Source organism: Protopterus annectens, chromosome 3.part0 (genome assembly GCF_019279795.1).
Source record: "Protopterus annectens isolate FY-2018-M chromosome 3.part0, PAN1.0, whole genome shotgun sequence".
NCBI classification, from domain to species: domain Eukaryota; kingdom Metazoa; phylum Chordata; order Ceratodontiformes; family Protopteridae; genus Protopterus; species Protopterus annectens.
This window is the reverse complement of record NC_056731.1, coordinates 1,122,727,167-1,122,743,535: the sequence shown is the minus strand read 5'-3', so window position 1 is coordinate 1,122,743,535 and position 16,369 is coordinate 1,122,727,167. Positions and strand designations below refer to the sequence as shown.

Below are 16,369 nucleotides of genomic sequence, written 5' to 3'. Positions count from 1 at the left end.
ACTTGTATTGTATATGTAAGAAATAGTTTGTGTTTCTCTTCCTTTGCCTCTTTATCATTGTGTTGTATCATATTTCTTACATATGGTTTGCTGTGTTGCCTTCTTGGCTCTCCATTTATGTCAGACTTATCCTCTATATATTGTCCATTATCACATGGACTTCTGCTTCTTCATACTCTGGAAAATGATTGTTTTGCATTTATTTTCTAGGTCTGGTTCTGTTCTTACAATGGTACCCATGTTCACATTATCTGTACTATGTTTTATAACTTTTTCTGTTGCATTTATACATGCTTTCTGATGTCTTATGCAATCAGTTCATTTCATTCTCTTTACTTCTATTCTATTAACTTGTTTCTCCTTATATTTCTCAGTCATCGTTGCCCTTATTGACAAAAATGTCAAGGTATTTGGCAAAATCGAATTGCTTGCCCAGTACTCTGTGTAGCCGAGCCATTTGCTTTCATCCTTACATTGTTACAGATACATGCCTATTGTCTGTTTCTTTATTCCTCTGTTAATATCAGCGAAGTCACAATTTCTAGTTAATGCGTTCAGACTAGTATAAAATGTCGGTGTTGATGCATCTCTCTCTCTGTCTGCCTTGTGCTCATGAACCCATACATTTCATAGGATGCATTTTTTCCAAGGTCATCATGGTTGAGCTGGACTTAGGAAATATGCATTTTATGTTAAGGAGTCTGTGCTCTTAAATGACCTGAAAGTATTAATGCAGGAAATCTGAAGTTGTGAGGCTCTCCTCAGCCTTTAAGGAATCCGTAACATTTATCCAGCTGTACTACAATATCAGTGGTATATCATGTTCAAAAATCAAGCACATTCTGCTACTTGCAAACAAGCAGCAGAATGAGACAAAATGTAAGGGTGGTTTTAGTGGGCCATGATAGCCCCCAAATGATTTTCGGATGGGGTATCATATAAAGCCACATTGAGATTATATGCCTTCTAACTCTTGCAGCTAGTGCTGCAAGGATATGAAAGGTTGCAACAATCTGATAATGTTATGAAACAGAAGTAATGTACATGGCCACTTGAATTTCACAGAAGGTCAGACCCCTAAAATGGTTACTAAATTTAGCTTCTTGCAGATCCGAGCACACAGCTTGGTCCATGGAACACCTTGCTTTAACACCAAGTCTACAGCAGCTGTCAGTAACGCAGCAGACAGAACCATTCTCCTCCTTTGGTTTGTGGATCAGACTGGAGACTGCAGAGCATAATGTTCACAGGGACTGCAGACAGAATGTGTACTTAGGAGGGAGAAAGATATATTAAAATAATAACCCTCAGTTACACTGATTGAGGACGTAGTAACACCAAGATTTTAATATGACAGATGTGAATAGGAACACATTGTCAGCCACTCCAGCAAGTATAATCATTCTTAATGTCCTGTAATGGTTACATCTTATGCAGTCAGTACTAAATGTACTACACAAACAGCAGTTTCAGTGCTCTCAAATGGTGAGAGATTTCAGAACTGCAAATAGGCAGCTGTTTGGAAACAACTGACCTCCAGATAGTATGATTTACTCTCAACTTCTCTACTAAGTACAGCTAATCAGAAGTGAAGGTTGAGATTGTGGGGGGGCTGATTCTGACAGATTCACATATTGCTTTAGCTGTGCTCTATAAAAATGTCATTATGGTGGAATGGAAGGGCCATGCAGCCACATCACAAATGCAGCTGTGATTCGCAAGTGAAGACCATCATAGATTGGGAAGAAAACATTAAGTCTTTAAGATGTATGTCCTTAGCCCTTGATGAAATAGAAGGATGAAGAGCTGATCTCACCCCAGATAACCAATTGGGTTAACAAGGATGGAAGTGTATGTCTGATACCAGCTCAACCATCTGGGGAGAGAGTTGGCAGCTAAATTTTCTGCATTGGCAACATGTACTTGAATGCAGGTGTGTTGCACATAGCAGTGAGCCTAATGAGTGTACACTGCAGCGGTGCACAATGTATAAGGAATTCAGCATGTGTGATACCGTGCATGCATCTCTTCAAGTAGCAAGGATGGGTTAAGTGGGGGGGAGGTCTGATACTTAATATGCACATGATGGCTTCTGCTACAGGCCCACTTGGCTCTTGCCCTGGAATAACAGATGAGCCTTAGAGCTTTTGCTTTTGGGGAATGAATATCTCATTTGAGTGGATGGTAAGGTAGGGCTAGATGGTGAGTGAGGCATCAAGAACAAAAAGAAAAATCATTTGTAAATACAAGGAAATATTTCTCAGATACATAATCAAACAAAGAAAAATTGTGCAATAGTGAAGATAAAAAAATGATATAGGGTAGATTACTCCAATGGCAAAGAAAGATACAGCTGTCATTTTTGCATCAGAGTCTGGGGTTTGACTAATAGACCAGGTGCTATTTTAGCTGGCATGGGTGAAATGGAAGAAAACTGATAATTTGTTAGCTTGCCAACCTCAGGAACAGAGGCTTGCAGTTAGTAAATTGAGAAGGCTCTGACAACTGTGTTTCGACTAGTGGCATGCTATATATGGAGTGGGCGAGGGTTAGCATGTGTTGAAACATGCATGAGCCATGAGAGGAAAGCACTTACATGTCAGAAGCAACAAGGTGAGGGATTTAGGTACTTCATTTAAAAAAAGCCTTACCTCCCACATCAGATTATGATACTGATCTTGGTACCTCCTAAAGGAAAAATAGTGCTGGTAGGCTTTCACCCCTAGGGTAACAATTTTTTTTAACAGAATAGCTGAGGAAGGAGGCTTGATAGTTACTGCAGAGACAGGTAACAAAAAAAAAATGATAGGGCATTGGCAGAACATAAAAAAATAAAAAGCAAAACTGTTAAATGAATACTTCTGCTGAGTATCCATTAAGGATATGAAGGAATATTTACCAGAGCTGGACATTATAAGTATCCCAGGATAAAGGAGTTGATCTTAGTCCTTTTGGAGAATAAAACTTCCTGAAATAATGTTAAAAATAAAGGTGCACAAGACATTGAAACCAAATGTAGTTCCCTGTAGAAATCTTAGAGAGCAAAAGAGAGGGTTAGTAGTATCTCTGAGTATCACTGTTAACAAATCATGAGAGAGAGGCCGGGTTCCTGAAGAGATAAAGAAGGTAGATGTGATTTCTGTTCACAAGAGATGAAATAAGGAAGAGGGCGGAACTTCTTGAGCTGTCACTTTGTCTTGTGATATATCCTACGGAAGATCACAGAATCACTGCTGAAGGAAAAAGGGAATTTTTACACGAAAGGATTGTTGTACTAAATTTTTTCTGAAACAGTGAAGTTGCAAGTTACACTTTGGGTGTACCTTCACAGAGGGAAAAAATAGTATATAAATAGTTATTTAATTTATATATGAATAACTGCATTCATAAAGTTATTTTCATGTATACCAAATGGAAAATAAATGAGGGATGTGCCTAGTATCTATGTGAACTGAGGAAGCATGGTATGAAAGCTTATTTTATTTTTTATGCCTACAGTGTAACAATCTAGTCTCTTTGCATTTTATATGGCTGGAGATATTTTATTACTCAGCAAGTTTCCTTTCTGAAGAATTCATTCATAGTGAAAGGAGGAACTCAATAAATGTTTACTTGCCTTGCAGTTTTCTTTGTCGCAGTGTTGCAGTTGGTGATAAAGGCCAGGTCGCTGTCTTTCAGCTACCAATGGATGTGGAACTGGAGCTCAGTGCAAGACATAGTGACCTGCTTCTCGTAAGTATCATTGATCTGTTTCCTGGTAAAAACAAACATAGACTGAAAGATACAAACTGCAATGGTGGGAATCTGATGTCATAGTGTCTACTTATTTGGTTCCATCACCTAATGACCTGATGTAGATCAGATATCATTGACTCAGAGTACTGACATGGTTGTTCACACTTGATTCCAAATGACCTTTAATAGGTATGCTTCCTGTTTAGAAAGAAACTGTTCATCTCTGTCTTATCACTTGGCTGACCAGTGAAAAGGGATGAAAATTGAAGGAGGTTGCATTGAGTTTTCACATGCTGCAATTATATTGTGTTCTGTGTAAAAATAGCACCATTTATTTTAGCAAGACTTTTAGTCTACGTTTATAAGAATATGACTGATTTTTGATATGCTTACAGCAATTGTGAAAATATCAGCTTGCGGGGGTCTGACTATAACTTTAGTAGAGTGAGAGAGTGAGAGAAAGAACTGTCTTTCAACTACTCTGGGTCAGATACTAACACTGCAAATCTCACAATAGCCCCTAGGAATGTTCTGCTGTAAATGCGTACTGACAGACAAGTGCTTGTTTTGATTTACATTGTGTGATGTAAAAATGAGTTTTAATAACACTTTAGCAGTGAAAGGCCTTATGCTAATATTCTAATACATATTCATAAGTCTGTGGTATATACAAATAAAACCCTGTAGACCTGCTGCAGATCGGTTACCTGGTGAATTTCTTAAACTTGCTGCTAAATCTATCTCTTATTCTATATCTATTCTTATTAACTGGTCTATCATTGAACAGTACGTCCCTCTGCTTTGGAAAATATCTCATGTCATACCCCTTCACAAAGGAGGTCCCTCTACCGACCTTTCTAACTATAGCGATACTTGGGCCTATAGCTATACTTTCTCCACTTGCCAAACTCTTAGAAAAATGCCTATACAAACAGACTCTAAACCACCTTCTAACACATAACCTACTATCTTCTACACAGCATGGTTTCTGCACTAAACACAGCACTAACACTGCCCTATTAAGTTTCACCAATACAGTTAACCAACTCAGAAACAATAACTATATTGTCTCTGCCACCTTCCTTGATATGTCAAAAGCCTTTGACACTGTATCGCATCAAATACTCCTAAACAAACTTGCCACTCTAAATTTCAGCTCTAATACATGTCAGTGGTTCCATAGCTACGTCTCCAGCTGTAAACAAGCCACCTTATGAGAAAATAAATTATTTCCTCTTTTACCCATCTCTGGAGGTGTCCCTTAAGGCTCCATCTTAGGCCCACTTCTCTTTATTATATTTACCAATGATTTCTGTACTGCAGCACCACCTGCCTCAGTCATTCAATATGCAGACAATGCTTCCCTTATTTGCTCTGCCCCCTCAATAAATGAACTCCAAGCAAAATCCCAGGCTGCCCTTAATAACATTGAAAAATACCTCTCTGACTACCAACTGATTTTAAATCCAAACAAGACTAAACTTATGATATTTTCTAACTCCTCCAATAAAAAACAACAAATTTTCTAACTCCTCCAATAAAAACCAACAACACCATCTCTCTATTTTTGCCTCTAATGGTACAAAAATCAAACCTGTCAAATATATTAAACTCCTTGGTGTTACCCTAGACTGTAACCTAAAATTTCAGACACATCACTTCAACAATCAAAAAAGTTAACTCAAAATTAGTTGGTCTATACACGGCTAAACCATATCCTTCTTACCATACTAAAATAGCTACTGCCAGAACTCATCTAATATACACCCTTCTCTATTGTTCACAAGTCTTCACAAACCTTGGAAAATCTGATCTTAATAGCCTAGAAGCTTGCTATTATAAAATTGCTAAATTTGCCACTAACCTTCTCCATAGAGCTCACCATTGTATATCCCTTCAGAAACTAACTGGATTGAACTCCCAAACTTACTAGCCCTAAACCAACTAATAGTAGCCCACTCTGTTTTTCATAACTCTGACTATTGCCCAGCCCTATCTAACCTCGTACAACCCTATTTCAACCTTACCTCACTCAGGTCTGCTGAAAAAAACTTGCTTAAAGTTTTCAAAACCCACAACACTTATGGTGATTCTTTATACAGCTACTCGATAGCCAAAACTTGGAATTCCCTTCCCCAGCATTTACTACCTATAAACAATACCCGTAGCTTCAAACCACTCCTTACAAACTATTTCTTCAATCACTGCCTATGTTCCTGTACTACTACTGGCTAAGCATACAAACCTCCTGTCTGCTGTGTCTCCACTTATATAACTCAATATTGTCTGTTTAAATTGTTGTTTGGTTAATATCACATTTGTCTCTTTTTTATGGCTTGAAGTGTGACTCTTTGAACCTTGTATAAACTTGTTTTTACTCTTTACTATACTTTTACGTACACTTTCATAGAAGTCTTTGTAATACTAGAACTTGCAATACTTATGTATAAATATTGTAAACTTGTTTTATTTTTGGGAGCTTTTCTCCCTGGGTCTCTGCTGGAAACAGGCTTGCTTTAGCCCAGTCAGACATTACCCAGTTACCAAATGTAAATAAACACAGCAGGATTAGATGATAAGTATTACATTGTTGAACAGGAATTGCTGTTATGATTATGACTATTTAGTATCCAAGTGCTGCTGTTCAGTTTGTGGATTGCTGCCTGAGATACTGGTGTGCTGCACTGCTGCTGAATATTTATAGATAGCCTGTGCTACATAGAATCACTTTGTCTAGTCAGAATTCATGATTACTAAAAGTCCTCATTTGGTTAAACAAATTATCATACATATCGTTAATGAAGTTGAACTACAAAGTATCTTTTTAACCTATGAGCTATTACATTGTTACAAGGTTGGACCTTCTTTGTAATCCTTAAGGTCTGTGACCATTCATGGTAAAACTTCAGTGAAGCAAGTAAATCATCAGACGAGCATTCACATGACCTATCATTGAGTACAGTGCCCTCTTTGGTATGTACCTAATCAGGCATATCCAACAACTGGAATGTCCACAGAGGATCCTCAATAAAAGAACACAGGGCATAAGTAACATGTCCTCTGCAGACCGCCTCAAGGCCCTATTCCTGTATTCTGTCTCCTACAGACTATTAAGGGGAGATGTATACAAGGCATTATCAGACCCAATTCTGGTGGACCTCCTGCATATCTGCAAAACAAACAGCACCAGAATTACCTGTTCTAAAGACTCAAACCTTGTCTGTGATATAAATAGTACCTGTTGGAGAGACAGGTATATATCACATAGACTATCACTTCTCTGGAACAGGCTCCCCATCCATGTGAATCATGGCACAGGCAACCTGCAAGCTGTAAATAGTTCATCTCTCGAGCCCCTGCTTGTAAATGGTTCATCTACCAAGCCCTTGCTTGCACTTATCAAGGGTTCCAGAACTTGTCAGAGATTTGAGATGCATGGCTAGGCTTAAAAAGACCCTTGTGGTTGTTAGCCTAGTAAACACCTATGAATCTATGAACCTATGAAATACAAAGTAAATAGATACAAACACAAACAAAGCAAGAAAGTTAAAATGCTTGCATGTTACTAGGATGAAAAAAAGCAAGCCTTTATATATTTGGTATTTACTTATTATGGCCCAAGGCCATGCAATCAGGACTAGTATCTGATATCTAAGAGAAGGCAACTCTGCCTCGGGAAGTGGTTGAGCCCCTCTCTACTTTCCCCAAGATGGAAAAAGTTGCTGTTTGTTTTTTAATCCCTACCCCAAACAGCCCTCTGAGCTGCAAGATACTATTTGAATGTGAGACTGACAGCAGTGAAGACCATATATCTCCATAGGTTCATAGGTTCATAAGTGTGTACTAGGCTAATGGTCCTGGAGCCTTTACAAGCCTAGCCCATATGATTACCCTGGCATTGTGACACCCTACCTTAGTTTCCAGTGTCTATGTCAAGTAGAGCCACTGGAGTGATCCCTCATGCAAATTTTCTATTTCCCATCCACTCATCAAGATTTCTCTTGAAAAGAGCCAGTGAGGTGCTCTGCTTGACAAGTCTATTCCATAGCATGGGCAATCTCTGGGTTCTGAAGCTGTCCCTCCAGCACATTCTGTTGATTATAGTAATGAGGTTGAGGTCTCTGGAGTGTGTGGTGCAGAGGGATTGGGATTTCTTTAGATGTAGCATTTCTAACAGAGCTGGGTCAGACATGGCTTTGTAAGTCAAGCACAGATCGCCTCTAAGTAGGTGATATGTGACAGAGAATAGTTGGAGTTTTTTGGTTTGTCCATATAGGGAAAATGTTTAAGGCCTAGGATCCTCTTTGTGAGGTACCTTTATAGCCTCTCCAGTTGTTGCAGGTGTCTAGTAAGGTACAAGCCAAATGGGGCACTGTACTTGATGATTGGCCTAATGAGGAAGAGTAGAGGGAGACAATGACCTCTTTCTTCCTGGATGCAAAACCCTTAGTAATGAGATGTGCCACATAGAAGGACTTTCTGACCACAGTGGCAGTGTGGTGGTCAAAAGAGAGAGGTTGCTGTCAACCTGTGTTCCTAGATCTCTTATAATGCCTTCTGTGTTCAGTGGACTACCATCTATGTAGTTCATGGGAACTGGGTTTTTCCCAAAGCGGATGACGGCACATTTTTTGGCATTGAGCTTAAGGCCATAGTTCTGACACCAGTCGTTGGTCTCAGTGAGGCCTTTCTGTAGGATGTCAACATCACTTGGGGAGTTAATAATGGTTTCCAAATTGCAATCGTCTGTGAACTTTGTCAGCCAGAGTCCCTTCATGTTGGTCTGGACTTCTGAGAAGTAGATACCAAACAGGAGAGGACCTAGGACCAATCCCTGTGGGACTTCACTTGTGACTGGTTGGCAGTCTGACTTGGAGTCAGCTACTTTCACACTGTGGGTTCTATCTGTGAGCCAGTTTGCAACCCACCTAGTGATATAGGGGTTGATGCCTACCTTAGTGAGTTTTTCTATGATTCCTAAGCAGGGAATGGTATCCTGACTAAGGCTGCCATTTTCATATACCCTTACCCAGGTGGACCTATTTGAGTGACAGCCTGGATTCTACCCCTAGATGCTGATAGTGTAGAATAAAATAAAGTCTTTGATTTGCTTTTAATTGTTGGCTTTGCTTCCAGGTTCTTCTGACTTTTATTGCCTCTTGTGACTGCAGTGTAAAACAGCCTTCTATACCCCCAGCGAGTACAAGCTACAGCTGATGCAGAGAGGGCAACCACTGAGCATCTACAATGAGCCTTTTTTTTCAGTGACATAACAGAGAAAGCACCAAATGTATACCAATACATTATTAAAAACATGCAACATGGAAGCCTCTGAGGGTATTCATTGCAGCCCACTCTCAAAAAATATGTTGTGCAACATGATAGTGAAGACGACTTTTAACAGGAGGATTGGGGTTTATGAAAGAGAAAAGAGAAAACAAAACAGTGATCGAGATGACATTTCAGCTGCTTTTCTGCCTGCTGTAATTATGTAATCAGTTCTACAATACAACCTCAGTATAACAAGGTAGATAGCGTAGGGAAAAGAACCATGAGTAGAGCAACTGCTCTGATGGGGCACTGAAGTAGCAAACCTAAAGAACCTAAATAAACAAATTGATGTTCTGGAGATTATTTGGCCATAGAGAGGAAACACCAGACTGTTTTCTCTGCTTTAGATGACTTTTTAGTCTAAGTAGTTATTCCAAAATAAATCTCTGGTGTACAGTGTGACTACCGTGCCCTGGCCCAGCAATCAAGGAGCCTCAGTGCTCACCACTAACACCAGGGAGGTCGTCACATAGAAGAGAGGAAAGGATAACTAATACACACAGTAAAGTACAATTTCCCTTAGGTGCACACAGAGATCACAGTCAGTCTGGGGCTGGTTGCTCCCTTGCTCACCAGGTCCCCAATAAGACTCCCCACTGGCACAGCTATAGGGTCCAGGTCTCAGCCTAGCTGGGCAAGCTAAAACCTTCAGTACCCTCTCTGTCCAACCAGTACTTTGTGTCCCTGCCCAAGTAGCTGACACAACACACACACACTTTGAGATAAGTATTTATACAACTTCACAGACACTCCTGGGAAAGGCTGACACAGATTCTCTAGCTGTCCCCCTTTACCCAGACCATATGGTAGTAATCCCTGCCACCACCCAGCTAATAATATCAGCTACTAAAAGGCCCTTAAAAGGGTGTCCAATTATTACTGTGCAATATTATTATCCAATGGTAATTTGCCTATTCAGTCTAGGCTTATTGGAAGGGCTTAGACAGTAAACTCTATAAATATATAATGTACTCTAAAGCATAATTTATCTCTACATAACCAGCCACAGGTAGAAGGTTTTAAAAATATTTAATAATAAGTAATTAAAACACAAGACAAAACTGCTACACCACAGAGATCTAAGAGTTCAGAGATCACACAGAAACTTAAAATAATATAGTAGGACAGGTCTGATTTCAAAGAAAAATACCTAATTAATCTTTACTAGCTTTAACTATTCCTACAAGAAATCACAGTGCTAGAAATTTACATGTGAGCTTAGGCAGAGTGCCTAAATGCTCTAAGTCTCTTGTGAGAAATAGTATTTAAACATTACTAACAAACATGTCTGCTGGGTCCGTCCCAAATTACATCATGTTGACATTTTTTCCCAGGCAAACAAACTGCATTATTTAGCAATCTAACACCTGTTCAAAAACTTACAACAATAAAAGTCGTTTCACATGTATACTCTAACAGAAACCAGAGCAGTAAAGCACATTCCACATTTAAATTCCGGTCATAAACTTTAGCCTTAAAACAATGGGCATGAAACCTTCATCCAGACTCACTGGAGCCGAATTCTCACATGAAAGGGTCACAACATGTTTCACTGGGCCAGTAGAGTGCAATGTTGTCACCTATTTTGCAGTTCCACATTTCACAGTATTCCTTTACACTCAAGAAAACATGCCTGTATTTTTACATTTATTTACAAATGCCAGAATTATATATCAAATTCTATTTGACTAGGCTGGCAGCCTTCGCCCATCTCTCCCCAATCATCACATCTCTTCCCCCTTGGGGAACTCAAGCAAGTTTTGCAAGTGCCCCTTGAGAAACATCGCTTGAGAGTGTCAGGTCTATCTGGGTGTACCTCACCCCATTCCCTGTCTTGAGAGCCCATCTGCACTGGCATTGCTATTCCCACTGCAGTGCTGCACTGACATATCATATGCTTGCAACCCCAGACTCCATCTTAGCAACTTGGCATTTTGCTGACTGGCTCTGTTTAACCATGTTAGAGAGTTGTGATCTGTCATCACAGTGAATTTTCTTCCATACAGATAAGGCTGAAGTTTTTGTAGTGCCCACACTATGGCTAGACATTCCTTTTCTACCACTGCATAGCATTCCTCCCTGGGTTGGAGCCTATGACTGAGATAAACCACTGGGTGCTCTTCTCCCTCTGAAGAAATCAGACTAAGTACAGCCCCCACCCCATAGCTTGAAGCATCCACCTGCACAACAAAGTCTTTGCTGTAGTCTGGACTGGCTAACACAGGGGGTCCTTCCAAAGCTTCCTTAAGCTTCTGAAATGCCTGCTCACATGCTGGGGTCCACACTACCTTATCTGGCCTGTTCTTCCTTGTCAGGTCTGTGAGGGGAGCAGCTATGGTACTATAATTGGAACAAACTTTCTGTAGTACCATGCTGTCCCTAAGAATACTCTTACCTGCTTTTTGGTAGCAGGTGCAGGCCATGCCTGAATAGCTTCCACTTTGTCAGGTTCTGGCCTTATCTTACCACTCCCCACTCTATGTCCTAGGTAGGAGACCTCTGCCATACCCACCTGACATTTGCTCGGCTTAATGGTCAACCTTGCCGTCTGTAGTCTGCCCAGTACCTCCCACACATGCTGAAGGTGCTCTTGCCAGGAATGGCTGTAGATAGCAATATCATCCATGTAAGCAAGGGCAAATCCTCCTGATTCTGCTAAGATATGATCTACCAGCCTCTGGAAAGTCACTGGGGCATTCTTCATCCCAAAGGGCATCTTTGTGAACTCATACAAGCCAAAAGGAGTCACAAAGGCTGACTTCTCTCTAGCACTGGGAGTCAAGGGCACTTGTCAGTAACCCTTGGTAAGATCAATGATTGTAAGATACTTAGCCCCACCCAGCTGCTCTAGGGTTTTATCTGCCCTAGGCATGGGGTATGCATCTGACTCGGTGTGACTATTTAATTTCCTGTAATCCACACAGAACATGTTGCTGCCATCCTTCTTTGGCACCAACACCACTGGGGAGGCCCAGGGACTGTTGGACTCCTGAATCACCCATAGTTCCAACATCTTCTGTACCTCTTCCCTCAGAGTCTGTTTGACTCTTTCAGGCACTCTGTAAGGGGCCTGCCTGATAGGCCTTTGGGGTCCTGTATCCACCTGGTGTTGCACCAGGTGGGTGCTCCCTGGTTTCCTGGTGAACATGCCCCCAAACTCCTGCAACACTACTTGGATTTCTTGAACCTGGTAGGAGATAGCTGCTGGGACATTGCTACCCTTCCACCGAGGTGTCAGCCCAAGCCTCACTGAGGAGATCAGTCACAAGATCTCTCTTAGACTCCTCCTCCAATCCACCACAAATACTCAGCACAAGGGCCTCCCTATCATGGTAAGGTTTCATCATGTTAACATGGTACAATTTGTGCCACTGCCATCTGCCTAGCACTTCCACCATGTAGTTAACATCACTTACCTTTCTTACCACCTTGTAGGGTCCCCACCAAGTTGCCTGCAACTTGTATCTGACAGGAATGAGAACCATCACCTACTAACCTACAGCATACTCTCTAGCTCGAGCATTCCTGTCATACCACACCTTTTTCTGTTGTTAGGCTTCTGTCAGGTTCTCCTGGGCCAGGCCCATGAGTTCCCTGAGCCTTTTCTTGACGTTCAGGACATATGCCACAACAGACTCCTTGTGAGACTCACACTCACCTTCTCACTCATCTCGAATTAAATCTAGAGGTCCTCTCACCCTATGCCCATATAGCAACTCAAAGGGTGAAAAACCTGTGGATTCCTGGGGAACCTCTCTGCAAGCAAACAACAGATGGGGCAAATATTTGTCCCACTCCCTCTTAAACTGATCTGCAAATGCCCATAGAATGGACTTAATTGTAGAGTTTAACCTCTCAACAAGACCATTAGTCTGGGGATGGTAGGGGTGGTCTTCATGTACTTCACCCCATAGGACTTCCACAGACAAGCCAGTAGGTCTGACATAATATTGGCACCTCTGTCAGTCAGTATTTCCTTTGGGAAACCTACCCTGCTGAAAATCTCTAGCAAAGCATTTGCCACCTTCTCTGCCTCAATGGAGGACAAAGCCAAGCATAAAAGCATAACCTACAATCACTAGGATATACTCTTTCCCAGTGGAACTTGGGGTACTCAGAGGATGCCCAATATCCATAGCTGCCCTCTGAAATGACTCCTCAATCACAGACAAAGGCATCAAAGGAGCTCTCACCTTGTCTTCTGCCTTGCCTACCTTTTGGCACTGTTCACAGGTCCTGCAGTACCCTGTTACATCTCTGGAAATTCCAGGCCAATAAAAGTTCTGCATAATACTCCTCTTTGTACGTTTTATGCCCATATGACCTGCAAAGGGAATATCATGGGCTATGGCTAGAAGCGCCAGATGGTAAGCTCTAGACACTGCCAACTGCTGTACTCTCTCACCTTCTAGCCCTCCCTCATGGGGCCACTCTCTGTACAGTAACCCTTTGTTCCAGTATACAGATTCCCCCTTCCCTTGAGAATCAGGTGCCTCCCTAGCTACCTGCCTCAGGCCTTGCAGTGTAGGGTCTGAGAGCTGAGACTGTCTCAAGTCTCTCCTTGTAACCCTTCCCAGCTCCCCTTCCACAGGAAGTCTGGCATCCTCTGACAGCAGTGCCTCACTGTCAGCCTGGGTACTACTACTCACCTCTACCTTTGCAATCACTCTGTCCAAGTGGCAGTCACTCTGTCCAAGGGACCATCAGTACCCACAAGCAGCTGTGGCTCACCTTCAGTCTCACTGCTACAGAGCAGCTCCCTCCCTAAAGTAACCACCTCGGCAGTCCTGGCTGCAAGTGTGCAGTCTGTCTGGGTCAAAAGATGATCCCTTTTTATGCAGAGGGATAACTGTTTCTGTCCTCCACTCTATTGGAACAAAGCCATTCTGGATGCTGTGGTTAAACAGAGTTCCCAACGGGCCTGATAAGTCCTGATTTAAGCTGTTTTAATTGGCAACCTGGTATATTATCAGTCCCTATTGAAGCTGTGATTTTAGTTTTAGAGAATGCAGTGACAACCTCTTCTTTGGTGATAATTAGTGGTGGAGTGGTGGAAGGTATTTTTGGGGTGAGAACTGAGGATGATAGGGATGTGAAAACTGAGATTAATCTGTTGGCCAGCAGATTTGCAATGTCTTTTGGCTGAGTATAGGTGATGCCATCTACAACTAATTCCACACAGTGTTGGGTATGCCCTTAAGATTGTGGACATAACTGAAAAATGCCTTATTGTTATCTTTAGCTTTGGAGGGTATTTGTATCACAAAGCTTGCTCTCAGAGACTTAAGTAGTACCATGATTCACTTGTTTACACTAATAAAGCACTTACTTCTCTGTTGTGTAAATTCCCTCTTACTTTTCAACAGGATTTTATTTCTTTTGTTGTACAGCCTATTAATATTTGGGGGTCCACCTGGGTGGCTTTTTTTGTGGATTGATCTAGGTTTATTTCCGACAGGTACTGCTGTTTTTATGCAGTTGCTTAAATGGTCATACAATTTGGGGGAGTTTGGGAGCTAGCTATGCCATCCCTTAATAGGTGGTCATTTACCTTAGAGAAGTTCTTAAAGTTTTTGTGGTTAGGTGGGGGGACTAGTTTTAGCTTTATTTCAAGGGAGACTGCTTTGTGATGTGATCTTACTAGATGGCTATAGAGAGATAGCTATCTATTACTATTTATCTCTAACTATCTGTGTATGTATGTATATATGGATTCCCTTCAGTTATTGAACTGCCAAAATGCTGAACTTTATAAGGCCGAGACCATATAACTGACATTTCGGAAGTTCGAACAGAATGAATGGAGATTGCTGTACATTGCAAAACAGGAAATTTGCCATTTTCCTCAATGTAGTGCAATTTCAGAGTTGGTATATTTGATCAGCAGGGGGTATGGGAGGTGCAGGAGTGCTTGCCGCCCTGCAAAAAACAAAAAAAAGTTTGGGTTTTTTTTGTTTATTTTTATTTTAATTTCAAACTTTCGAAATGTTGGTTATGTGGTCTCAGCCATATAATGTTCAGCATTTTGGCAGTTCAATCAACTAAAGATAATCCATATACATGCGCGTGTGTGTGTGTGTGTGTGTGTGTGTGTGTGTATATATATATATATATATATATATATATATATATAGATATATATATATATATATAAATAGCTATAGATAGATAGCCATCTACAGCAAAGGTTAGTTTATTATGCCCAAGGCAAATACATTTCAAAAGGGGACCCCATTTACATGAAGGTCTTATTTGTTTATTTTGTAGATTTTTTTTGCATTGAGTATTAGTATTTTTATGATAATGTATGCAGGGCTTTAGATGTCATTGATACAGCTTAAGACAGGAATGTTCCTATAGTGACGAATAATAAAGATACTGAAATGGTCTTATGCAGATTATTATGAGAAATATTGCTTGTAGCACTTGACATCTAAGGTTCCAGCAGAGAATTACAAGATAAACATTCTACAGATGTTGACTTTATGATAAGAGATTTGTGTTTTGGTGGGTAAACCAAGCTTGTATAAATTAGTGAATTTAGGCTTAGTAAGGGGTATTTAAGTTATAGAGGAAAACAGAGTGGTGGATTTTCATGGCGTGAAGCAATGGCTTTTTTTGACAGTTGGTTGCATTTCCAAGGAGATGTATTTATTTTCAAGGGGTCTTGGATAGGATACCTTAAGTGCTGAAAGGAGTATGATGCATTAGCAGACCCTTGATAAATCTTTGGGTTTCTGTTTTTACTGATGGATATGCTAAATATCAGTCTGCACTGTGTTTTTATAGTTTAGTTAGAGATCTTATGACTACACTTCAAGTCCTCTTCTGAGAAAATTTGTTGTATCACTGGAAATGGAATCATTGGGCAGATAAGAACAAGATAAAGTGCTACCCATTCTGCACTGGTCTATTGAGCTTAGGGTGTTTGCCTGAAGGGTTTTATATTTTTCTTTCCTAAGCTCACCAGGGTATTTACTGGACTCTCACATCAGCCAGCACATCAGTGTTTTAGGTATATAGAAGGCAGTTCTCTAGTGTGAGTTCACATTTTTACTGACTGTTCTAAGTCGGGCAGCACATTTTGAAAAGAAGTGGAAATTTCTTGTAAACCAATATGAAACAGTTCGTTCTCTTCAAGGCTGTCAAACACAGAGTATTCTGTTACCTGGAAAGTAGCTTTATCTCAAACTCCACTGATTTGGTGGATGGTCACAATTACTAAGAAATGTATAACAAGGTGTTGAAAGAAAGTGGAATCCCCTTGTCATGAAGACTAGCATAATGCTCTGTTAGACTATTA

General features: G+C 40.7%; 1 protein-coding gene across 3 annotated transcripts in view; it reads left to right on the top strand.

The window, feature by feature from the left end:
- LAMA3 (laminin subunit alpha 3) overlaps nt 1-16,369 on the top strand; it is a 2,187,360-nt gene that overhangs the window by 1,416,149 nt on the left and 754,842 nt on the right. For all 3 annotated transcript variants that reach the window (XM_044065357.1, XM_044065355.1, XM_044065356.1), the window contains exon 27: nt 3,624-3,732. In XM_044065357.1, the coding sequence (XP_043921292.1) occupies nt 3,624-3,732 (109 nt within the window). The remainder of the gene's footprint in view (nt 1-3,623; nt 3,733-16,369) is intronic.